This window comes from Carassius gibelio, chromosome B21 (assembly GCF_023724105.1).
Source record: "Carassius gibelio isolate Cgi1373 ecotype wild population from Czech Republic chromosome B21, carGib1.2-hapl.c, whole genome shotgun sequence".
In the NCBI taxonomy this organism is placed as follows: Eukaryota; Metazoa; Chordata; class Actinopteri; order Cypriniformes; family Cyprinidae; genus Carassius; species Carassius gibelio.
This window is the reverse complement of record NC_068416.1, coordinates 14,637,845-14,662,702: the sequence shown is the minus strand read 5'-3', so window position 1 is coordinate 14,662,702 and position 24,858 is coordinate 14,637,845. Positions and strand designations below refer to the sequence as shown.

Sequence of the window (24,858 nt, the reverse complement as noted above, 5' to 3'; positions counted from 1 at the left end):
TGAGCTTTTATGCTGTACGTCTACGACAGGATTTGAATAACATTTATCAGAAGCAACCATTTCTCAATTTTGTTCATGCAATAATTTTTTAGAGCTACAAAATTAAAATGAACTTCATGTACACAACAGTCACGGGCATACAGTGTTATACTTTGTAAAGATCACATCACAGATATGTAACATATGCAGCAAATTACACCGTAATGGGTCCTATTAACCTATATTTCTGTGTTCTGCAGGTATGAGTCATAAGCGAAGAAATAACGAACTCCTGAAGAATATCTCCCCTGCCATCTACAGTTCAAACTGAGAAATTGCACATTCTGACCACAATTCTTGAACAGAAATAAAAAATAAAAAAAATTACCTTTTTATATATGAATACAAGTTTTAAATTATTTTTAATTTTCAATTAAGTCTGTATAATAAAAAGTAAATCATTCAGGGTGAATGCCAATAATAAGTACTCTCCATAATAAATAAATTAAAATTATAATTTAACAAAGCATATACTCTCTGTACAAAGACTGATGTTATTACACGGATAGCAACACCAACTAAACTGCACTGTTTTGAACTCCACTCCATGCAAACAAATCTAAACGAAGTGTTTCTTTTGCAAATTCTCTCGCGGCGGCGGCTGCGTCCTCTTCCGCGAGACTGTGGCCCGGATGAGGTAAACAAGTCACGGGACAGTGAAGGCTCGCGAAAGCCTATCGCAACAGTGACGTTATATCAGAGAGCGCGCAAAACACCCTAGCAGCGGGCTGCGATTGGCTGATCGAAGAAGCCGAGAGCCCACTGATTGGCCGAGAGTGAAGCGCTACTGTAAACGAGCACGGACAACAACAATATCCGAGCCGAAATGAGATCATACACACTGTAGCGATAACAACAACCGGACTGGAAATTTGCCACTCTACTGCTTGCGGCGAGAAGACAATCACTTCGACTAAATGTCACGAAAAACGGGATCTTTTTTCCATTATTTTTGGCCGACGACGTTTTCAGATGAGCACGACTCAACCTTAGAAATATGAAACTTATATAAAGTAGCAATTACAGCTATTGTTGTTGTTTGGGTGTGTCACATGCCATGAGGCAGTCAATATATGTTGAGAACTGGAGAAGCTACTCTTAATCGTACTGGAGATAAGGAATAGCATCTAGGAATAGCACTGACAACTGAGACGAGCACATTCATATCTATTGTCCTGGAATCCGTCCAGAGCGCGTGCCACAGGTACGTATTTAGGAAAACCAGGGAATGCTAGTCTCAAACAGTCAACGCTGGAAATTCAATACCACTTAAAATTAGATCATTAATTGTTTTATCCCCTTTAAATTGCAATATTAATATCATACTATTCTCTCAGCACCAGGACTTACAATGGATAACACATTACATGACCATCAAGATGATTCCAGCACCTGGAATAACAAAAAGAAAGGAAGAGAAGAGACAATCAGAAACCAAGGACAACATCAGGATCAACCCTTGCCAAACATTTCTCCTCAAGGTGAGAACCTCCGAGAACCACACTAGCCATTAAACAGGTCAGAGTTTCAGGATATGCATCATAGATTGACCTAGATTTAACGAATGTTTCTGTTACCATGTGACGACATGCTTTAGCAGGGCGTGTGCGGCTCTATTCGGAGTCTCAGGTGTATACGGTCATCCGCTGGCAGGAAGCAGAGCCTCAGGATGGAGCAGTGGCGGAGGAGAACGGAGGAACCAGAGATGGACTTTCATTCAGAGGTCGTTCTCAATCTGCTCCTGCTGCGCTGTGGAAAGCAAAGAAGTACGGGCGACAGCTGAGGAGAATGAGCGATGAATTTGACACATGGCTCGACAAAGGGGTGAGCTTGCTATATGGTACACTGAATGCATTTCTATTTAATAGACTGTAGACTTAGTATTAAGTGGTTTCATTGTTCCTAGGAGGTCAAAAGAGCGAACAGCCAGAAACAGAGCTACCGAGGATGGTTCTCGTTCCTCTGGAGTCCCAAAGAAGAGGAGGGCAGAGAATAAAGTTGTCTTGCTTTAAACACCATAATAACAGTTACCAGAGAGCTGCTCTCAGATGAAGGCTGGTCTGATCACCATCATGGCCTTTTTGTCAACCAATGTGCTGAAGCTAGTACAAAACCAATCTGAGAGAATGGTATAACGTCTGCTATAATGTACATTTAATTAAAGGAATTGTCAGTGTTAATTCAATTTGACAATCTTAAGGGGGACAATCTCTTCTAAAATATACCAGTTCATTGGACAATCTTTCTATATTCTGATTCAAAAAAATGAAACTCTATTTAAAAACTATTTATTGATATGTATTAAATTCATATTTGACAAAGAAATGTGTTCTAAGATGTATTTTATAGATGGACATATAGGTGTGTGTTTTGTTGTACTAAAGGCTGGAGCGGTTGCTTGCAAAATGTAAATAGAATTCAAGGACTGTGACACTGGATAAAGTAAGTTGTGAAGTACAGGTTAGTGACGGTAATAATAATACGGGTAAAGTTCTTTCAGTTCATTTGTTGCTTCATCTCAGGTTTGTTTGTTTTTTAATGCCAAACTGTTGTGGTGAAGTAAGATTGGATGAAATCAGTTGTTCTGCCATCTCTTTTTATGCTGACTATACTTGGGTATGTCACCAGGAAAACAATTTCTCACTGCCTTTCATGTGCATATTTCTTGATTGTAGAGTTGTCTGTAGTCTCTATTGGATTTTTTCTTTTTATATTCCATCTGCTGGTCTTGTATGTAAAACAACATTCAATTTTTGCCAATCGTATGTGCAGATGAACAGCACAAGTTCTGTTTCTGTACTATCAGCCTTGATGATACTTTCATTCCTTTTTTCACGCTCCTTGTACATATTTATACTCGTCAACGTAGATTGAGTAATGGATGAACTGTTTTAATACTTTTTAAAACAATCACAAGTTTTTATCTTTTTTCTATAATTTTGTGGTCAAAATAAAAGATTTTCTGGCTGAATTTAGTGTAAAATTATTTTAGCGTTGTTATTTGGTCAATGTGACTTTGTATTAATCTTTTGGGGGCTGGGTTGATATTAATTCAAATATTACTTTTTGGTGTGTCACCACCTTCTACAACCTGAATTAACCATGCACGGTCATAAAGGGGTTAACTTTGCATAAAAATACATCTTATCATCCTATTTTGACTTTTAATAAAAAACTATAATAATAATAATTCACATGCTCATCAATGGTGTATTCAAGTCATTGCATGTACAATTTTTTTTTTTTTTTTTAATACTACTAAAGCAAGCATCACAATCACATCATTGAATCTATTTACAGTGATAATTCAGTTTGCTGAATTTTACATTTATTTTGCCTTGGAACCAGAATAGAGATTGTCATATCTTCAGGCTTAAGCTATTTTGCTAGAGTCTCGTTTACAAAACCTTGTTCCACAGTTCAAGGCATCCAGCCTCATTATATCCATCTCACTTAGCTGGAAGTCAAACACCTGTGCATTCTCCTGCACTCTGCACGGCTGCGAGGACCGAGGCAGAACGGAGATGCCTTGCTGCACAGCCCACCTCAGTAGAACCTGGGCAGGGGTCCGACCACAGCTCCTCACTATATCCATTACCTCAGGCTCCCTCAGGAGAGCTCCTTTACCCAGCGAAGAGTAGGCCTGAAAGTGAATGCCTGTCTCCATGCATAATTCCCTCAGTTCCCTCTGGATCAGCTTCGGATGACACTCAATCTGAAGAACCGCTGGGGGGACGCGGCAACTCGTGAGCAGCTCCATAATGTGCTTTGCAGTGTAGTTTGAAACCCCTATGGCCTTGAATCGCCCGCTGGCATAGAACTCCTCTAGGGCCGCCCAGCTTTGCGCTCGATACTCTGAATGACGAGAATCCCCTGGGTCAAGACCCTCCACCCCAGGCCAGTGCACTAGATAGAGGTCGATGTATTCACAGTCTAGTTGCTCCAGACTCCGCAGGCAGCCTTCCTTTGCCCTCGGCCCATGGTCTAATGGGGCAAGCTTGCTGATAATGAACACATCTTCACGGCTTAGGCCATACTTTGGCAGCAGCTCTTTGAGGACTTGCCCTAGAAGTGCCTCATTTCAATAAACTGCACCTGTGTCAAAGGCTCTGTATCCAGCTTGAAGTGCAGAACTGACAGATTTTTTCAGCTGCTCACAGTCCTGGAGCTTGTATGTGCCCAAACCCAAAAGTGGCATCTGCACTCCTGACATCAAGGTTACAGATGGTACTATCATTTTTATAATACTACAAAAAATTCAGCACTGAAAAACACAAAAAATTATTATTATTTTTTTAAGAAATTCTTAAAATTACTTGGTTGGCATTACATTAAAGTCACAATGTAGAAAGTATCAAACCTTTTCTTCTGTATTGTGTGTTTGAGGGACATAGATTATTGAAAAAGATAAAAGGCAGGATGGGTTATTTCTTGGTTCTGTTTATTGGTTGAACTGCAAGAAAGGAACAGAGTTTAAGATTAATAAGTCTATTGCTCCTCTAAATAAATGAGTTATAACATTTTATTGGAAATTATGGGAAAAATAAATAAATAATAATAATAATTATACACACACACACACGGATTAATTTTACACAATAAGATCAATAACTTGTAGCTTGTGGTTTGTAGTTAAATTCTGAGAAGGTAGATTTATTTATTTTCCTAACTTTGTTTTGGCTTGCTAATGAATTTAAGTTTAAATTTGCTAATCTTTGACGACCAACTCTGCTTAAAGTCATTAGGGTTAATAGCTCACCACTTGATCTTAAGAATATAACGTTAGATATTCTCTCTCCATTAGCCGCTTTATATTAAATAATGATAATCACGCATACGTAAAAGTTATATAATGAGAATCTTAGAAATGTGATCAGTGAATGATGCGTATTGCTACATGTACTAGTAACTTTGTTTTAAGTTATTCAAAGTTTATACTCACGCACGTAAAAGAGCTGACTGGAGAGTAAGAACCATGTACAAATTCAAACAAAAAGCGCGCCAAATTGCGACAGCATCCGCGTCCTCTTAGAGCACGTGACGCCGTACATCCGCTGGGACTCTTTCCTGAAATGAGATGATGGATGCAGGATTTCTTGTCGGGCAGCGGAGGGCGCTTTTATTGACGCGGTGGTATAGGAATGATCAGCTACTCGTCTCGTGTGTGTGTGTTCGGGGAATATGAGGGTAGAGACGATTACAGAACTGCAGAAAATAGCTGTGCAATGAGGTAAACAAATCCACGACACAGGAAAAGGATTAAATAACCATCATGTTGCCTTTATTCACAGATATGAGAAACACATGGAGATGAGCATTAGTGAGCATTAAAGCACAATGTGAAAAGTTATTTCTATTGTAAGATACTATACATTGTGTATATTGTATTCCTAAATTATATACAGCTTAGATTATGTTAACGCTGTCTAAAGGCGAGAAGATTCCCCATTAGACCCCTAGAGATTGTGCATTTCTTTTGGGTAATTTCGGTGTTCTATGAATGTTATAATTCTGAATCTATGAACTTCTTATATTGCTCTTCTGTGTACTAATAGACCAGATAAAGCATATAAAGTCCTCACCTCCCAAAACTGCACATCTGAGCTGCTGTCACAGGACATCCTGCTCAAAACCAAGGCTTTACACATGGTCTTGTTTGAAATTATATATCAGACTGAAATCATATTAATTTCATGTTCATTTTTATATGGGTCATTCTTATAAAACGTGTGCTATAAATGTCTAAGAAAAAAAGCTAACAACTTTCTAAGAAAAAAATATATATGCTATTTTACCTCATTACAACTGTAGGAGGAGGACCTTGCACCACAATATTCAGATTAGTGGTTATTAATAAATAACTTTTTCAGTTATAAATAGATGGCTATTGCCTTTCAAATAATTAGCAGTTAAATGTTAAATCACTGAATAATTTTAACCCAAGATTCTTTAGACGTTTGTAATTTATAGAGTAACACTCATGTTAAAAGGATGGTGATCAATGCAACAATTCTAGTCAATCGTTATTTATTTTACAGCATAACAGTTGGAAGGAACAAGGACAATTTCAATAAAAAAAAAAGGCTTTGCATAACTCAAATATTATAATGATGGAGACAAACATTGACATTAATGTACAACAAACATTTAGAAATGAAATTTAAAATGTACTCTAAATATATTGGGACAAAGTATAATAATAAAAAAAAAAGTTAGTACTTAAATATACCAATATTAAATCACAGTGACAAACGAGTTTCCTGACCAATACCTTAATGTCTACATATTTCTATTATCTTGTACTTCTGATTAGATTTTACTTTCACTACCCTACAATCTTGATTTGACATGACATTTTCTGGAAGTTCGTTACCTAATATTGGCATTACTTATTTTGAATTCACATTGTTCTTTAATTGATCATTAGAAATGCTAAGCGTAAGGCAGCAAATGAAACCTAGGAATTTAAAGTTGCTTTTATTCACTAAATCCAAGTAAAATTAAGTAAACATTCATCATTCCCATTAGAAACACGTGTATGAGAAGTCACAAGCTGGTGACTGGAGTACTTCAAATGAGGCATATAGCAGAAGAAAGGGAAGTAACATAAAAGTATAGTTTATGAAGTGTAAATCTGTTTCTCCTTTTGAAAGAGCTTCTAATAAAAGAGATGACAGCAGAGGACAGACTTGTGTCAGTGCAGCTCTACTGAAAGGCTGTGAGGAGAAGAGGTAAATCACACTTTATTAACACTTGACGGACATCATGAAACAACTGCACTGACTATGCGGATGAAGTGTTTCAGGAACAGTATGTGACTGTTCTAATAATATCCCCAGTGAAAAAAACAAGACACAGGCTCTACTAGCACACAGATACATACAATAACGTGCAACGTGACAAGAACAAAAGTCAAAACAATCTAGCTTGAAATGCTACTTACCTTCACTTTTAACTCACCCATCCAGATGAGCCACAAGCTCATAGTAATTCGAAACAGAGCATCATACATTCATTCATCTTGGCCAGGGATCATTGTGGAGCAAAAAGATTAAGTGACTGGAATCTACTGAGGTTTAAATGAATGCCTTTGGCCTTCATATAAAGGGTTCAAGCGGAAAGTGCAGTTTTTATACGAATCTATGTGTCCCTTTAATATAGAAGTTATCAAGCCAAAGGACATTACTGTCATACGAATGACAACGTGAGCGACTGAGACATGAGGTAGAGATTAAAGAGACTCAATTAAAAACGAGGGACATGAAAACGTTACGTCTAAGTCAGTCGATTTTTTATTCAGGCGGCAAGATGACAGCGACTGGTAGAACAAGAATCTGTTTTCATAGGTTTAAATCAAGACAAGCATAAGTTTCGAACCTGCTCGGGTGGACAATAGGATAAAGAGAGCGGTTTCGGATAAACAGTCGAGAAAACAGGCTTTTTACAAACGTACATTTTAAACAGAAGTGTACGCTAACAATAGGCAAACAGCAGTAGTACAAGTAGGACAGGAAACAATGTGGAGTATTTAATAATATTTTCAATCAAAAGCACGTCCATTATGATGTGATGTCAAAATAAGTCTTGGTAATCTTTAAAAACTTTCTCTGAGTCTGCGGAGTCTGCAAATCAGCTGTTTGTCTAATACAACGAGATTTGGAAGTACAGTGTAGATATTGCACTAATGATTCAGTGTTGTTTTTTAATTTATTATGCGGTCGGCGGCTGGTCGGTCGGTCACTTGCTTTGACCGGTGGTGCTTTATCCTAGGATGCGGCAGCGGATCCGAAAGTTGAACGGCTGGCAGATGCGATGTGCTCGGTTAGCCGGTAGGATGTGATTGGTTGATCAGTCAGTTAGCACACAGCTCCGCCCACAACAACCTCTATTACCATTTCCTCTCGGTTCCTTCCCACTGGTCTCACTTACATCCAACATTACTTCTAACAACACCATAGCAAGTTCATTTGCCTAGTCCAAGGTAGACAAGCGATGAGATTAAATTTGAAAAAATAAATTAAAAACAAACAAACAAACAAAAAAGTATAAAATTTGGTCAAATTACCTCTAAATTAATTCTCTGACTCGTGCAAAATACTTTAATATTGTTAAATACCAAAAAGAAGAAAAAAGTAAACATTCAATACGACTCATTTCCTGTTGGGTGCATGTTGAAATATCAATGCAAAAAATATATGTACATATATTCAAGCGATCTATTGTATTTTTGAAGTGCGTGCTAGATTAAAATTAATTGTGAGTAAAAAAAAAAAAAAAAACACATAACGAACAATTATTTTAAGAAAAAAACAAACCGATATGCCTGACAAATATAATACAACATAACATGCTATAAATATTAATGTCTATTTAATTTCCTATTTGCTGTTCCTTCATCGGGCGGAGGTAAAATGTATTAGTTAAATGAGTACAGTATTAGCTGATTGACCCGTTATATCTAAAATCGTTACAACTATCACAGAATATTAAAAAAAAAAAAAAAAAAAAATCACCCCTAACTCCCTGATGGTAAGCTCCTCTTAGATTACTCAGCTCCTCGAAAATAAGGGGACGGACAAACTTCAATGCTTAGTAGCTACGGGTGAAGCCATTGCTGTACTTGTCCTCCAAATAATCATCCTTATCAAAGCCTGGGCTGAGAGTGTAGCGCTGATAGTGGGAGGAAGGAGCGGCGGTATGTGGAGGGGGCGCAGAGCTTGCACCATTGCGGGCAAAACCCCGGGCAAAGCCGGCAGAAGAGGGTGGAGGGGGAGGCGGAGGCAGTAGAGAGCGACGACCGCCAAGAGGACTGCGCTCACGGTAGTAGCGACTGGCAAGAGGAGGCGTGACCGGCCGCGGAGGGGGCGGAATGCGCCGGTCGTATGGATCCCGATCATAAAAACGCGGGGATGGGTCGGCATACGGGTCGTGGCGGAGGCCCCTCTCGTACACATCGCGCTCATAGTAGGCGCGGGGTGGTGGCGGTGGGAGAGGAGGGGGTGGAAGTCGGCCACGAGGTGGATAGTATTCACGGGGCGGCGGGCGTGGGGGGAGAAAGTGAGGATGGTGGTGTGGGTGAGGTGGATAGTGATGCGGTGGCGGAGGAGGAAAATAGTCCTCCCCTCTGTCATTTCTGGATGGGTTACTGCGTGAGAGGGACACAAAGATCTTTTGGCCCTCCAATCTGGAGTGGTTTAGCTTTGAAATGGCCTCCAGAGCCTCGCTTTCCCTCTGCATGTGAACAAATGCATAATTCTTCACAATATCGCACTCCACCACCTTGCCGAATGGCTGGAAGAGCTCCTTGATTTTGCCAGCTGTGACGCCTTCGGGAACATTGCCCACGTAGATCTTGGTGGCATTGCGTACCTTGGTGGTGGCGTACTCGACAGTGATACGGGAGCCGTTGACCTCGTGCTTGTGCAAAGCGGAGACGGCTTTCTGCGCCGCCTCTTCCTCATCCATGTGCACGAAGCCATAGTTTTTCAGAATGTCACAGTCGGACACGGCACCGTACTTCTCAAACAAAGCACGGAGCTCGTCTTCTGTGGTCGCTGAAGCTACATTGCCAACAAATATCTTCACCATTTTGGAGAGGAAGAGCAGCAGTGCGTTTTGGGATCCGTCTTTGGTTGATTCTCAAGTGCAAAGTATCGAACGATGAAGTTCCTAAAAAAAAAAAAAAAAAAAAAAAAAGTCAAATAAACAGGCAAAATATATGCAAATCACCTTTTCCAAGAACTTCAAATGCATCACACACAGGACAAACCACAACTTCCATGCTACCAGTACTATTTTTTTCACTAGAATTTGATAACAGTAGATACTTTAATTATAGGAATACAAGTCACACTCTGTATTAATATTACTGGATTATGAAGTCTGACTGACATTGGGGTGCTCATAATTCTGTTGGGGTTTATGTAACTATAATTAAGTACTGTCCTTATTTAAAAATATAGGCTTTATTGGACATGATTACATAATTACTATTTGGCTGTGCTAAATGATACAGTTTAGCCACCACCAAGCTACAAAAACACTTCTGAACGTGATTGACCATTCAGAGTCTACTATTTCGGATAACGCGTAATAATGAGAGCCTAACGTTAGTGGTTTCAACTCAGACACTTTCTGGTTCACAGTCTTTTTATCTTATTATGTAGTCAACTCGAATTGTGTTGAAAACCCGATGAAAAGAGTTTATCTGTTATCTAATGTAGCAAAATATTATCTGCATATCAATCATGCAATGGCTAAAGCTATCATGCTAACGCTAGCATCTATTCGCGCCAGACTGAGGAAGTAAATAAATTATTTTGACTTCACAGACATTTACAACCCTGTAGAAATCGCTAAGAAACTAATATAACATTGTAAAACAAATCAGCGCGATTAGTTGCAATGCAATATTCTCGGTTCACGCGAGGCACAGGTTCAGTAAAGAGCTATGAAAGAGACTATCGGACAACAAGGGAGTGGATACATTTTCTGCATTATGACTATTCAAACGGTCGTACCGTATTTATAACTTACGGGTAAAATACGAAGAAAACGATTTGAAGTCTCTAAGTGTAATCTTTAAAACCTACCTTTAAAACCGAGGACTTGGGCGTCAGTGCCTCGTTTAGGGGGATGGGGGAGGGTCACACAAGCGTTCAACTGAGAGTTGGCGCCTCCTACCTTTCGATCCCAGTTAGTGATAGAATGTCCGATTCATTTCTGCGAACCGGTTCTTTCGAGCAGGCTCAAATGATTCATATGTTACGTAATCGCGTGACTACGTCAACGCGCGCTCCGCGGTCCCTTTGTAGTGTAGCAAAATTTACATAGTTTAACATTTGTTATTTGGATATTCATATAGCAACTTACTTTTCGCCCCAATTACTCAAAAACAGTGTGATCTATGATCCGATTGGAAAAAAACGATTCGTTCGAGAGTCTGAAATAACTACCCCAGATGTGCACATGACAGAGGTTGCATCCATAGGTTACATCCCGTGTCATTTTTTCTTTCCTTCCTCTGATTGTTCTTGTCAGCTATAACAGTATGCTAATTATTTGAACTAGACATACATTTACACAGCCCAGCTATTTACATTTGCAAAAACATAACTCTTCATAATTTTTTTTTTAAATCCTGCATTCAAATTAATATCAAACTGCAGCTGGGTTGCTTTGGTGACATTATATATATATATATATATATAATATATAATAAAAAATAATTTATAATAAAAATAAAGGAGTCATCTGTTTTTGCAAATAAACTCTTCAAATGTGGGATAAATCTGGCGATGGGTTAAGTTACATTCTCTTTTCCAGACATGAAGACTCTAGAAACCAGTCTTTTTTTTTCTTCCAACAAACCAAAACGGCAAATGTTGGCATTTCAGTATCATAAGTAAACTGTTTATGATTAATAATAAATGTTACATATTGTTTAACAGATCAGTATGCAGATGTAAATTTACATTGAAACATGTTAAGATATTAATCCAATTAATATAAAATCTATTTGAATGCACATTAATGACTTGTTAAATACAATAATCAAAAAAACATTAGGAAAATCTTACCCTAAAACAAACAAAATATTTGCCATCTAATTTGCGAAGTTTGCAAGAGCTCTCAATTGGAAATATTTTATAAAGTAGTTTTATTTGTATTGCATGCTCTTTCAATTAAAGAACAACAGCATATTTCAAATGATGCTTGAAGGTGAAACAAAAGAAAATAAAACAAATTTACTAAAATAAAAAGAATACCGTTCATGAACAACTGAACACAAATCATCCAAGGTCTGGTTTATTTATATAATAATATTATTAATTATCTTCTCCAGAGAAAGGCAACGAAACACAGACTCATTCCAGTGCAGCAGATTGGATCCAACCAGCAATTCTTAATTACACTACAATCCACCAATAATTACTTAATTGGCCCTTAATTAGTTTCAGATATATAACCCCTGCAGTAGAGGAAAAAAAAACAAAAACAACAAAAAACTAATTATCTGGGCTTAGAGTGCTAAGAGGTGATTCACCTCCACTGCACCGAAGGTTCAAGTCAAAACTTCCATTTCAGCTCAAATAAGACACTGTACTGTGATGTAGGTTACAGATTAGCTACCGTATCATTAGTTAGTTTAGAACCGATCAGAGCATGACGAATGGATATGAATATTCAAATAATGGCTCTACTGAATGTGCCTAGCCATTTGGGTCTCGATTTCGTGTTGTACATTCAGAGCGTCAAACTGCCAATCTCTCCAGCTCTGCTCATCACAGCTAACCTGGAACTGAAAGTAAGATCAAGTAATGTGGTGGTTTACCATAGTTTGTATTTGGGGATTAACAAGGAATAAGGACCAAGGTATGGGGGGGTAGAGTTAGAAACCGCTTTCCAGTACAGTAGCTGGTTTATGTAGAAAAAACAAATTACTGGCAAGCAATTCCAGTTTATTAACACCAATGTCTTCTCGCTGTTTTCTGAACTGAGGACAGTTGTGAGGTCCAAGAAAAACCACATTTGAACGAAATCGCCACAAATAAAGATGACAACACAAAGTATTCAAGGGGGAGGGGTGAGTAAGGAACAGAAAACCCAAACCAAGACAGAACACCTCCCCCCAAAAATAAACCCCCTGAAAATTGTCTATATGCACAAATGTCCCCCATGAACCTGCTTTACACCTTTTCCCCTTTCCAGCCTCAAGACTCTTCATTGCAGCCGTAGAGCTCAAAACTGATTTTCCTCACAGTGCCTCCTCATTCCCAACACAAGGGCTCCAGCCGTTCCTCAAGATCTTTTCCACAGACACGATAGTCTTCCTCACAGTTTTAGCTCGTTGGTGATCTTCGAGGCGATGTTCTTGAAGGCGAAGTGGGTTCCGGTGATCCGCTTGAAGCGCACCCCGTTGAGCGAGAGGCGAGGTAGCTTGCACACCTCCATCTCCCACTGGACAAAGTTGTCATGCGCGTGGTCGCCCGAAATGCAGAGGAGCATGAATTGCTCGCGCAGCTCGTACTCGCAGCTGTTGGAGTCCAGAACTTTCTGGATCTCCTTCATGATTTCTTTGGGCTCCATGGAGGAGGTGGTCTTCATGCTCCAGGTGAAGCGCAGGGAGCGTGGCTTGGCGTCCTTGGAGGCCTGGGTGAACGGGGGTGTGCTGGAAGCTGGAGAAGTGGAAGAAAAGGAGTCCTTGTTTTCGTCGCCAGGCAGTCCTTGGGTGCCCTTCTCCATCTTGTCCGCTGTGCTCAACATGGGTCTTCAGTGAAAACGATGAGAGGAGAGAGGCACAAACAGGAAAATGAAGGTGAACATGAGGAAGACAAGGAAATGAAAACAGAAGAAGCTTAGTTGATTCAAGCTGTAACTAGTTCTGCTTTAACACGTTATAAAACTGTCAGTCGACGTGATTATGATCATCAACACAAAACACCAACATGTTGCTATGGTAGAAGACTACAATGCAGTCAAAACATCAGCGTCCACTAATTGGACATATGTAAGGGGCTTTGGAGGTAAAAACAAAAAAGTACATAAAAATAAAACTCTGTTAGAAATTTACAATTAATTTATTACAGACTTATTTTCAGATGCTAAGAAAGTCTTGCATGTAAATGAAAGAAAAACACTGCCTTTTAAAACTTTAGGGTCAGTAAAATTAAGGAATTCATACTTTTATTCACCAAGGAGGCACTGAATTGTTCATCATGTGACACTAAAGGCCGGAGTGAATTCAGCTTTTTCATCATAGGAATATTACATTTTAAAATATATTTCAATTACAAATTTGTAATATTTCACAATATTACTTTTTTACTGTATATTTGATTCAATAAATGCAGCCTTGGTGAGCATAAAAAGACATTTCAAAAACATTTTAAACATCTTACCAACCCCAAACTTTTGAACAGAAGTGTACATTTGATTGTGTCTCGTATTGCAAGTCATCCAATGATTTAAAAGAACAATGCCCAATTTAAGCTTCAAGTGACTCCACACTCCAACAGAACATGAATAATTGGACTTTAAAATGTCTTAGTAAGTAATGATTCAGTGATTCGAGAAGTAAGCTTCTGTAGATAAATTATTTTTATCAGTCAGTCGTTGTCCTCACCTGCTGGCCTCATCTCGACCCTCTCCCTCATACGGACTCCTCAAAGAAAACCAACAAGTTTAGTCCCTCAGTTCAAGTTATCTTATAGCTGCTAGCTAAGTATTAGTCCTGTTCAAGTAGATTTTGGTATGATTACATAATTATGCTAATAAAACTTAAAATATCTGAGGCAAAATCCATAAAGCATCCATTTACAGTCCCTTCACCAACTTCTTGACCATTTCATTTTAAACTCTGAACCTTGGGATCAACACACACTCACAGAAGCCACTCTGTATTAAGTGTAAATACACCTGAACAAATGAGCAGACATGTGGAAGTCTATGTGTTAAAATGCACATTTTTACAAGATGCAGGTAATGTAAGAGTATATGACATTTTAAATGAGGAATGAAAACGAATTTCAAATATTACCTTAACTTAACCACAGAATTCAGTGTAACGCCTAGAGCAAAACTACCAGAGGTCCTTCTAAACTTAAATTCCCAATCTTGTCTGTCAGATATGAAATGTATAAATGTATATATATCTGGTTCATTTTCTCAAGTGTGTGTTGTACAGCTGAGCAAGTGACTTCAGTGAGATGGGTGTTGAATTATGCAGTGGGACGGGGAGACCAGCCACCTCCAAAACAACGCAGCTCGAGAGCGAAGGGACAGAAGCAGCACGCCTGTTTTAGTGCAGCCATATAAGAATAAGCTGTAGACCGAAAGAGGAGAGGAGTAGGCATCACCCTTTAAAACCCTCACCATGAAAACAAGACTGACATCCTCTATTGACCCTGTCTGGCTCTGCGCTTCTATCTGCAAACTATGAACTTACCTGACCTGTTAAAAATCAAATGTCAAGCTTTGGGCGAAGGTTTAGCTGCCATCAACAGAATATGCATGACAAAGAATTCTGTGCCAAATACTTCCGCATGCTATTGTAGATATACATTTTTTGTTAATCTTTTGTCTGAGGGTCTACAAAATACACCAGAATAAGGGATTTAATTCGCTTTAATTTAATGGCGCTGAACAAACACACAACAATAATATTTATGATAATAGCACTATACCTTCATTAACGATGCTTTATTAATACAATAATAATGTTGTTAATGAAGAAACCGTTTTTTTTAATTCTTTATTAAAATTACACTGATTTTAATTACACTGAAGTCTCAAAGCCTTAAAAGAATGAAAATTATCACTACTCACTTCATCCCAAACCAATAAGAATCTTTCAAACACAAAGGAAAATATGTTTAATATAACCTGAGAGATGTGTGTCCCTCCTTTGATTACATAAAACTAATCCATCAATGTGAATAAAGTACCGAAATGCAGGTCTTCACCTTTGGATCATTTTATATGACAAACAGGTTTAATTTAAAGGGATAGTTCACCCAAAAAAATGAAAATTCGGTCATTAATTACTCACCCTCATATTGTTCCAAACCAGAGATATTTAATATTTGGAACATTTAAGATATCTTTGATGAAATCTGAGAGCTCTCTGACCCTGCATAGGCAATAATGCAACTGAATTTCTTTTGTTTTCTATGCGCACAAAAAGTATTCTCGTAGCTTCATGAAACTGAAGTTGAGCCACTGATGTCACATGGACTGTTTTAAGTGACATACAGCCAAGTATGGTGGACCCATACTAGGAATTCATGCCCTGCATTTGACCCATCCAAAGTGCATACACACACACACGGAGCAGTGGGCAGCCATTTATGCTGCGGTGCCCAGGGAGCACTAAGGTTCCCTTGCTCAAGGGAACCTTAGTCGATGTATTGAGTGATGTGATACCCCCACCTACAATCCCTGCCGGCCTGAGAATTGAACAAACAACCTTTTGATTACGAGTCTGAATGTCTAACCATTAGGCCACGACTTCCCCTGATGTCTTCATAATGTTTCTGGGTCTGGAAACATTTCAGTTGCGTTGCTGTCTATGCAGGGTCAGAGAGCTCTATAATTTCATCAAAAAGATCTTAATTTGTGTTCTGAAGATGAATAGAGGTCTTACTGGTTTGGAATAACATGAGGGCGAGTAATTAATGACAGAAGTTTTATTTTGGGCTGAGCTATGCCTTTAATCTTTATTTTTCCCTGCATATAAGCACTGATCAATGCACATAAATGGAGCACATTAAATATGTGACCCTGGAGCACAAAACCAGTCTTAAGTCGCTGGGGTATATTTTTAGCAATAACCCAAAAAAACATTGTATGGGTCTGAATTATCGATTTTCTTTTATGCCCAAAATCATTAGGATATTAAGATCACGTTCCATTAAGATATTTTGTAAATTTCCTACCGTAAATATATCAAAACTTAATTTTTGTGTATTAATATGCATTAAGAATTCTTTTGGAAAACTTCAAAGGGTTTTTCTCCGCGTGTAGATTTTTTTTGCACCCTCAGATTCCAGATATTCAAGTATCTAGGCCATGTTTGATCCTAATAATCCATACATCAATTTCGAAAAATTGACACTTAAGACTGGTTTTGTGGTCCAGGGTCACATGTGGTAAACATGCTTGCTTTGGTGAAATGGACTTTGAAACACAAATGAATGTTTTTGATGCAGCTGGAAAAATTTCAGTCCCTGTTTATTCAAAGTTGAACAAAAGGCTTATCGGTTTGGAATGACAAGAGGATGAGTAGTAAATCATGACAATTTAAATTTTGGGGTCATATAAAAAAATACAGTAACGATTCTCAAAATTAATTGCATTGTGTAGCGAGGCATTTAAAAACAGCTCGGCCAATTCAGTGAGTCGATTCCAATTCATAATGTTTTTTTTTTTACAGATTAATTGTAATGAGCCAATTTATGAGGTCATCTGTTCAGAAATCAGACTACAATCGTCACGCTGTGTTCGTTGGGGACTCTTCAACAGAAAGAGGTGTTGCGTGTCTATTTATAGCAGTGCCTAGTCTTTGTCTTTCATCACATTTAATTTGACTGCAAGCTCAGTTAATCTTAAGCATTTTTTTTTTTTTTTTTTTACTTTGCCACTGTAGATTTAGCCGTAATTTTTTGTATTTTCTAGATAAACAATAACCTTTAACGGATCGCTTAAAAGTTTATGAAATGTTTTATCAAGGGTTTATCAGTCCTTGTGCAATGGTGTAATAACAAACAATCTACAAAGAACTGTCAAACTTGTATTACACCATCATTTAACTGCATTGTAGGAGTGCAGTCATGTTGCATGATGACAGCACATACGAGGGCGCAGGGAAACCATTTCACAGGATCTGCAGCACAGCGTACATGACTGGACTCCATGAGTTCATCTGAGCGAGGAGCGGAATGTGATGCAATTGAAAGAGGGATGTTATTCACTGAGGAAGGAGGAGGAGGAGGAGGGGAAAGAGAGAGCTGGCGGAGGAGTGAGTCAGGCGATGGACGCAGAGCATTAGTAAGGAATAATACCATGAAAAGATATGCATATGGAACAAAAATAAATGTTGGTTCAAGACACAAGACATCACAGAAGGAATACAGAGCACAGGAAAAAGACATTGTCTACGCAAGGGTAGCGTTATTGCCTACCTTCTGGGAAATCTGAATGAGAGATTTCTACAGAAAAAAAAATTAAGAGAAAAAAAGGAAAATGTGTTTCTCATATGTGCATGAACCATTGAAAAATCTCTCAAATTTATAAAACATCCTGTTTGGCTGATAGAGGAAGAGGTTAAAAAAGGATCTTAATGAAATCTGTAAAAGGTTTTCCTGACCATTAGTGTTAGCTGGGGACACTAATTAGGACAGAAGGGTTTGTAGTCAGATTAAAGAATATGAATTATACTTTATGAAGTTACACAGGGCTGTTTAAGAATGCTGAAGAAACTGTGAATTGTAAATGCATTGCATGAATGATGGATGTTAGACTGAGGTCTGGTTTGCAGGGATCCCACCCCTTTTCACAAATTCTCAGGATTTATAAAATAAAAAATATTTTATACCTATGCAAAGTTTACTAAAACCAGAAAAACGTAATTAAGATATCATTAATAATTTCCATGACTTTCCTAGGCATGGTATTTCTCGGTATTCCCTAACTGTGGGAACCCTGAATTTCATGTTAGTGATCCTTCAGTTAGCATCTCTCACACTTAAAACCTTAATCTTTGCTCCAGCAGCCCTTTGTTTGAGAGTTCATGATCTTAAAGATAAAAAACAGTGCCCGTCCAAACCATCTCATCCTGAAAGAGGGGAGCACTGGTGAGAGTCATAAAAATGTGTGCATGTGTATTCCTAACAGTTCACGCAAGTAACCGTGTCACCATGTGGATGGATCATAAACTTACCTGCGTACAAATTTGGAAGTGAACTTGCTGAAGATGCCCGCCCCGGGACGGCGCACCTGACTGTTGCCATGGGAAAATGAGGGGGAGGCAGAGGGGTCATTGTACGCTGAGGCTTGCTGGTCGCGTGTGGCTCTCTGCTGGCCGGCGTGGAAAGTGCTTCTGCTCGTCACCCCTCTGGAGAAGTTTGTACGGTCAGCCATTGAGGAAATGTTTATGTTCTGAGCTGAGGGGGATACCACTTGTGATTTCTGGTTGGCCGTGCTGTTTTTTGTTCATGTGCAAAAGTGAAAAGAGAATCAGTTAATACTCAACTCCAGACATGTCACAAGCCACAGACTTAAAAATCACACGAGGACCACATTTTGTTTATTTATATATATATAAATATAATATATATTATAAATATTTATTGATTATATATATATATATATATATATATATATATATATATATATATATATATATATATATATATATATATATATATATATATATATATATACACACACATATATATAGAGAGAGAGAGAGAGAATAATGTAATGGTTATCATTAAAAACTCAAATTTAATAACATTGTCAATTGTGATATTTCAAAATGTGGACAAAATTTAAAAACAAATGCTCAACTTATATTCTATCTACATTAAACTGAAGATAAGTATTTTAACAGATTACACACATCACCCTTAAGTTGTCATGCAGTTATTACCAACAAATAACAACACACAGTGTCAGAAAACCAAAAAACTGACGGAGACAAAACCATTGTAAGCATGCATCAAAGTGTTTGTGACACAAGCTTTACACGTTCCAGGTTGGCAAAAGCGTCTTTATTAAAGCTTATGTAAGCAGTGAGAGAGGTTTTAGAGGATATTAATGTACTGTCTGGTTTGTTTGGAGAAAAGAAGGGGTGGAGAAGGATGGGGCAGCAGAGAAACACAACACATAACACATGCATAAGAGAGGGAGGAAAATGAGAAAGCTAGCAGAGAAAGAAAGGAACAGATTATCAGGTACGTGACGTGAACAACGTGTGTTTTTGCGGAGGAGAAAGTGGGACGACGAGTAAGACGGATGGCAGTGTTATCGTGACGGACAACGAGTGAGAGAAAAGTAAGCAGGGTTAAAAAAAAAAAATTGAGGGCATTTTGTCTGCAGATCTCATGTCTAAATCTCAAAACAACATTTCAAATTTTTTGCCTAAAAAAAAACCAATCAATTTGACTTGGCTCGTCCCTGGCTCTTGAAGTTGAATCCCCATCCGAATAGTTTTGGTTCTGGCTGCCACTTGCCTGGGGCGATGTGCATGGAGGTCTGAGGGACTAGGGTGGGCGGAGGTGGAGAATGACTTGTGGTGGCGGGTGCGGGATGAGGCGGCGAGGACCGCGGCTGCTGAGGCGGTGGAGGCGCGGGACCCTGGAGTGTTCAAGCTGGGGGAAAGACGAATAACAACAGCCCCCATGTGCAGACACCCCCACGTACAGAGTGGAGGGAGGTATGGGTGAGGTTGTAAGGCAGACAGGTTAGATTCAGCAAAGGTTGAGGGATGGTTGAGAAAGTGATGGAATAAGCCAAAAAGCACACACCAGGATATAAAAATACAACTCTGCATTGCGATAATGCAGATTAGGATGCTATTTCAGACTTATGTCTATTTTTAGATCTATATAGATCAAAGCTCGTCAACGTCAGATCAAACTTGCATTATTGCTGGAAAGCCCACTCTGTCTCTGTGCACTGAGTGAAAAACTAAAACGAGATGCTGTGATGATCAAACGCGTCTGACAGCATAAGCCTCGTGGGCATGATAAAAAGGTACTCAAATCAATTATTAAATAGGTAAAGTTATATTCATAATAATGCATGCAAAATAAAAGCAGACAAAAGACATCTGATGCATTTGTGAGGGTGATTTGGTGGCAAGTGTTCTGTCAATAGCATAATGTCCGTATTTGTATTTGCTGCTCTGCAACCTGACCTTGCGCACACATATAAAACTCTTTCCGTGTCAGCATTCTGACTATGCTGTGGCTTGTCACCTCAAACAAACTTAAACATCCATATCACGAGGCTGCTGTTTTTTGGTTTCCTGCATCTAGTCTCTGTGAAGCCTGATTATTTGGGTAGGGCACTAATTCCAGATTAAGGGATGAGACCCACTACATACCAATCAAGGGAAATACGTCAGTGTGTCCCAATATGTCTGCAGTTTTCATTTTCATTATTTGTGTACAAAAGTGTCCAATAAGGAACTCAGGCATGTTTTACTACAACTAGGAAACATAACATGTTAGAGTAGGGCATAACTAAAAAAAATATAAAATCATATATTTATATAGACCTATATCATTACTATGGCACAGATCAGACTTCTTATTTTAGTATCAATTTGGAAATAAAGCACATCCCTAATTTGCAGTGCTCTGACTGCAGGAATTCACCACAGTTAATATTTATTGGAACCTTTGTGGGAATCATTACGGAAATTTTCTGGGCAATTTATAACAGACTATATCGACTTCATCTAATTATCACAGACAATTATTCCCACTTGTCTCTGATCTTGTAAAAATGAACTAATGCAGTTACAATAGTTGGCATGCTGCCCAGAGGGTTTAAGAGGACTTGTGCAGCTCGTATTTCTGTTAAAAGCACTTACATTGTCTGCTTGAACTGTGCAGCTATCTGAATCAGTTTTATGGAGTAGGACTACTTTTCTAGGCATATGAAAACGTAGTTACAGTTTTTGCACAACTTGCATTTACTAAAAGAAAGTAACCAGATTGACTGTTTAGCTGTTCATTTTCTGAATTGAAAGATAAAAGGATTTAACTTTAGACGGGCAGCAGGCTCTGTAAGAGATTCTACACACAACTAATTCACAACAACAAACATAATAAAGTTAAAAAGAATGAGTTCAGTGCGGTTTTTAAAAATAAATGAATAGTTTTATCCAGAGATGGGACCAAGTCACACATGTGCAAGTCTCAAGTAAGTCTCAAGTCTTAACCTTCAAGTCTCAAGTAAGTCCCAAGTATTTTTTTCTTGGGCAAGTCAAGTCAAGTCAAGTCACAAGCTATGTCAAGTCAAGTCCAAGTCAAGTCACCTTAATATTGTTATTTTACCTGCAGAATCTGATCTTAATAAAGTTAAAAAACAAGATATAAGTAACTGTCAGTAAATTAAAATAATTTGGATTTGCATTGTAAATACTCATGTTCAGTAAAATACATCATGGAATCAAACAAAATTGTAACTTCCTAAAATTATTTATTTTTCACTTCTGCCAACAGTGTTTGAAATGTTTTACATTTTCAACATTGAGTCCTGTGACGGTCACGGGAAGACCGCACATTCAACATGGACTTTAATACACACACATACTCACAAACACACACAGAGACTGTTTAGTGATAAGAGTTTATTGTAATTATTGATCAGAGTGAATGGAATGCCTGTAAATGATGTGTATTGTTCCCGTGTAGCATTTGTCCCGTGATTTTTAGAGTCCCGGTAGGAAACCATGGCAGGAATTATTGGTTCCGCTTAGGGTGGGAATCTACCATGTATTAATTGAGCGAGGGGGTTTCAGGGGCAACGCGGCCGAGTTGTTGCTGTTATTTCCTGTTTAATGTGAATGATTTAATAACATCAAAGTAGATTTATTAATTATAACATCATGCCAATATGTTTCTTTTAGACGCTGTATATTTAGGTGAACATGTGTAAAGTGTTGTATGTGAGTTTGTCCCTCCCCATGGGGTAATGGTGCTGGCCACCAGTATAAATGTGAATGACTTTGTAATGGAAGGTAGTCTGTGTTTGTTGCTGCAGTGGAGAGTGTGGCCTGAGGGTTGTAGGTATTGTGGGTATTTTGTTTAGTTATTTTGAAATTGACCTTGTTGTTAAGGAAGTTATTTTTGGAAACTTTATTTTGCATTTGAAATTAATTTGGATTTTTCTTTTTGGTTAAGACTTTGTTCCTTCTATTTTTTGTCATGTTTAATTATATTATTGGGCTTGGATGATTGCCCTTTTGTAAGTTTAAATAAATATTTGTTTACATTTCAAAGTTGTGTATTCATACTGCCTCTGTTTAATTTGGCTACAAAATTTGTGGTGCCTATTAGTAGGCTGACCATTACAAGTCCATAAAACTAAACATCCAACAGACTCCTCTCTGAACACCTCTCTCTCTCTCTCTCTCAAACACAGTTTACATACAACATTAAACTGTTACATTTCTCCTCTCTCTCTCTCTCACTCTCTCTCTCTCTCTCTCTCTCACACACACACTCTCTCTCTCAGAGTATAGAATATAAATATGACATATTTTCAGTTGTTTCATACTTTTTTGTTATGTACAGTACAGACCAAAAGTTTGGACACACCTTCTCATTCAAAGAGTTTTCTTTATTTTCATGACTATGAAAATTGTAGATTCACACTGAAGGCATCAAAACTATGAATTAACACATGTGGAATTATATACATAAAGTGTGAAACAACCGAAAATATGTAATATTCTTGGTTCTTCAAAGTAGCCACTTTTTGTTTTGATTACTGCTTTGCACACTCTTGACATTCTCTTGATGAGCTTCAAGAGCTAGTGACCTGAAATGGTCTTCCAACAGTCTTGAAGGAGTTCCCTGAAAGATGCTTAGCACTTGTTGGATCTTTTGCCTTCTGTCTGTTCAGGTCCGGTGACTGTGGAGGCCAGGTCATCTGGCACAGCACCCCATCACTCTCCTTCTTGCTCAAATAGCCCTTGATGCCTTCAGTGTGACTCTACAATTTCCATAGTCATGAAAATAAAGAAAACTCTTTGAATGAGAAGGTGTGTCCAAACTTTTGGTCTGTACTGTACATAACAAAAAAGTATGAAACAACTGAAAATACGTCATATTTATATTCTGTACTGTGTATATATATATATATATATATATATATATATATATATATATATATATATATATATATATATATATATATATATGTAATATGCACTTGTCATGATTGGGTAATCGCGGCAGCTACATTTGTTTTTCTGATTAATTGTTTTGCTCTATGAGAAAGACAAGGTAACAAAATATTCGGGGCTTATGCCCCCTTAGCCCAACCCTAGCGCCGCCCCTGGAATGCGTTTTTTTGACGGCCTGCTAGCGGATCATTAGGGGCCGTTCACATCACGTCTTCTGTGCGCGCAAGTTCGTTATTTCCAATGTAGGCGCGCGGTATGCGCGCTCATAATGGAAGCAACGCGCTCAACATCTAAACTTTTCAGAATGCCGCAAGCGCACCGCAGGTCATGTGACAATAACTAACCAATCAGCTTCATCCTTTCTCGTATCAACGTTGAAAGCTCAGCTAAGATGAAGGAACAGCTGATCATAGCTGTATATGGATTGCCATTTTGAAATGAATTTAGTAGCAGAGCTACTGCGAGCGATTTTTAGTGCTGCAAATCCATTTATCCTTTGCTGAAATTTCCACGTTTTCATTGAGAGAGAGCGTGTCATGGATGCTTAGCAACGACAGACTCCCCAGGATCACTTCTGCCCGAGCGCTTTGGAAAGAAGGAGAAAGCGGCGCGACTAGCGTTTTCCACGCGTTTTTAGGCGCGAACTATTGAAGACAAAAGCGATGACCCTCGGTACCTCTCAGGCTGACATGTTGATGTGATGTGATATCTGATTTAAGTGGGCGTGGTGTGTGTAAGGTAGAGAGGACATGACTGATGATAGTGTCCTGATCCAGTCACGACGCTTTTCTCAGCCTGCGCTCCAGCTGAGTAATCAACTTTATTTTAAAAAATAATTTATATATTTTATATTCAAAATGAAAACATGATGTGATTAACACTCAAGTCATTCAAGTCATCGTGTCTCAAGTCAAGTCAAGTCCCGAGTCTTTAACTTCCAAGTCCTGAGTCAAGTCTCAAGTCCTAAAAATAGCTACTTGAGTCGACTCGAGTCCAAGTCACCAAGTCACAAGTCCCCATGTCTGGTTTTATCCAGCAAGGATTCATCAAACTGATCAAAAGTGATAGTAAATACATTAAAAATATATATTTTCAAAGCTTGCATGACACGGAAGAGTAACAATGACTGCTAAAAATTTAGCTCTGTTATCACAGGAATAATTAGCATTTAAACCATATTAAACAAAAAAAAATTATAAAAATGGCAATTTTTTTTTTTACAATATTTGTTTTTACTGTATTTGTGATAAAAAAAAGGGTAAATAACTTTAAAAACATCTGTACTGACCTCAAATTAAAATGTCTGTTACGGTTAGTTACACATACTTATCAAACTGAGATAATTCCAACACTGATTAATTTAAGCATATAGCCATAAATGAGTGAGTCAAAATTAT

At 38.2% G+C, this 24,858-nt stretch overlaps 3 protein-coding genes and 1 pseudogene across 21 annotated transcripts in view; 1 reads left to right on the top strand and 3 right to left on the bottom strand.

Annotated features, from left to right (window-relative positions):
* Positions 1-736: 736 nt before the first annotated feature.
* Positions 737-3,010, top strand: LOC127986440 (bcl2-associated agonist of cell death). 4 transcript variants are annotated; one of them, XM_052588703.1, is made up of 4 exons: positions 737-1,243; positions 1,383-1,520; positions 1,637-1,863; positions 1,949-3,010. In XM_052588703.1, the coding sequence occupies exons 2-4, from the start codon at positions 1,391-1,393 to the stop codon at positions 2,033-2,035; spliced, it is 444 nt and encodes a 147-aa protein (XP_052444663.1). In that variant the 5' UTR covers positions 737-1,243; positions 1,383-1,390; the 3' UTR covers positions 2,036-3,010. The 4 variants fall into 4 exon arrangements, with proteins under 4 accessions (XP_052444663.1, XP_052444660.1, XP_052444661.1 ...); XM_052588700.1 differs by having other exon boundaries at positions 773-1,243; positions 1,377-1,520; positions 1,946-3,010; XM_052588701.1 differs by having other exon boundaries at positions 775-1,243; positions 1,946-3,010.
* Positions 3,011-3,345: 335 nt separating this feature from the next.
* On the bottom strand, positions 3,346-7,155 carry LOC127986439 (uncharacterized oxidoreductase YtbE-like; annotated as a pseudogene).
* A 153-nt stretch (positions 7,156-7,308) lies between these two features.
* LOC127986438 (RNA-binding protein lark) lies at positions 7,309-10,771 on the bottom strand. Of its 2 annotated transcripts, none has more exons than XM_052588698.1 (2): positions 10,632-10,771; positions 7,309-9,708 (listed from the first exon to the last, which is right to left on the bottom strand). In XM_052588698.1, exon 2 carries the CDS (start codon positions 9,625-9,627, stop codon positions 8,629-8,631), a length of 999 nt encoding a protein of 332 aa, XP_052444658.1. In that variant the 5' UTR covers positions 9,628-9,708; positions 10,632-10,771; the 3' UTR covers positions 7,309-8,628. The 2 variants fall into 2 exon arrangements, with proteins under 2 accessions (XP_052444658.1, XP_052444659.1); XM_052588699.1 differs by lacking the exon at positions 10,632-10,771 and adding an exon at positions 10,576-10,594.
* A 1,060-nt stretch (positions 10,772-11,831) lies between these two features.
* Positions 11,832-24,858, bottom strand: part of mark2a (MAP/microtubule affinity-regulating kinase 2a) — a 33,519-nt gene continuing 20,492 nt past the window's right edge. For 5 of the 15 annotated variants that reach the window (XM_052588688.1, XM_052588683.1, XM_052588687.1 and 2 more), the window contains exons 15-19: positions 19,773-19,910; positions 18,479-18,739; positions 17,721-17,747; positions 14,165-14,203; positions 11,832-13,309 (exon numbers count right to left, since the gene is read on the bottom strand). In XM_052588688.1, the coding sequence (XP_052444648.1) occupies positions 12,874-13,309; positions 14,165-14,203; positions 17,721-17,747; positions 18,479-18,739; positions 19,773-19,910 (901 nt within the window). In that variant the 3' untranslated portion in view covers positions 11,832-12,873. The remainder of the gene's footprint in view (positions 13,310-14,164; positions 14,204-17,720; positions 17,748-18,478; positions 18,740-19,772; positions 19,911-24,858) is intronic. The other 10 variants (XM_052588685.1, XM_052588689.1, XM_052588694.1 and 7 more) reach the window with 6 other exon arrangements.

What these genes read in the sequence shown, in the direction of transcription:
- LOC127986440 (XM_052588700.1), top strand. Translation starts at nt 1,391, where the DNA reads ATGGATAACACATTACATGACCATCAAGATGATTCCAGCACCTGGAAT. An exon ending in GCCAAACATTTCTCCTCAAG is followed by an intron (nt 1,521 to 1,636) that starts GTGAGAACCTCC and finishes GACATGCTTTAG; the next exon opens with CAGGGCGTGTGCGGCTCTAT. An exon ending in ACACATGGCTCGACAAAGGG is followed by an intron (nt 1,864 to 1,945) that starts GTGAGCTTGCTA and finishes CATTGTTCCTAG; the next exon opens with GAGGTCAAAAGAGCGAACAG.
- LOC127986438 (XM_052588698.1), bottom strand. Translation starts at nt 9,627, where the DNA reads ATGGTGAAGATATTTGTTGGCAATGTAGCTTCAGCGACCACAGAAGAC.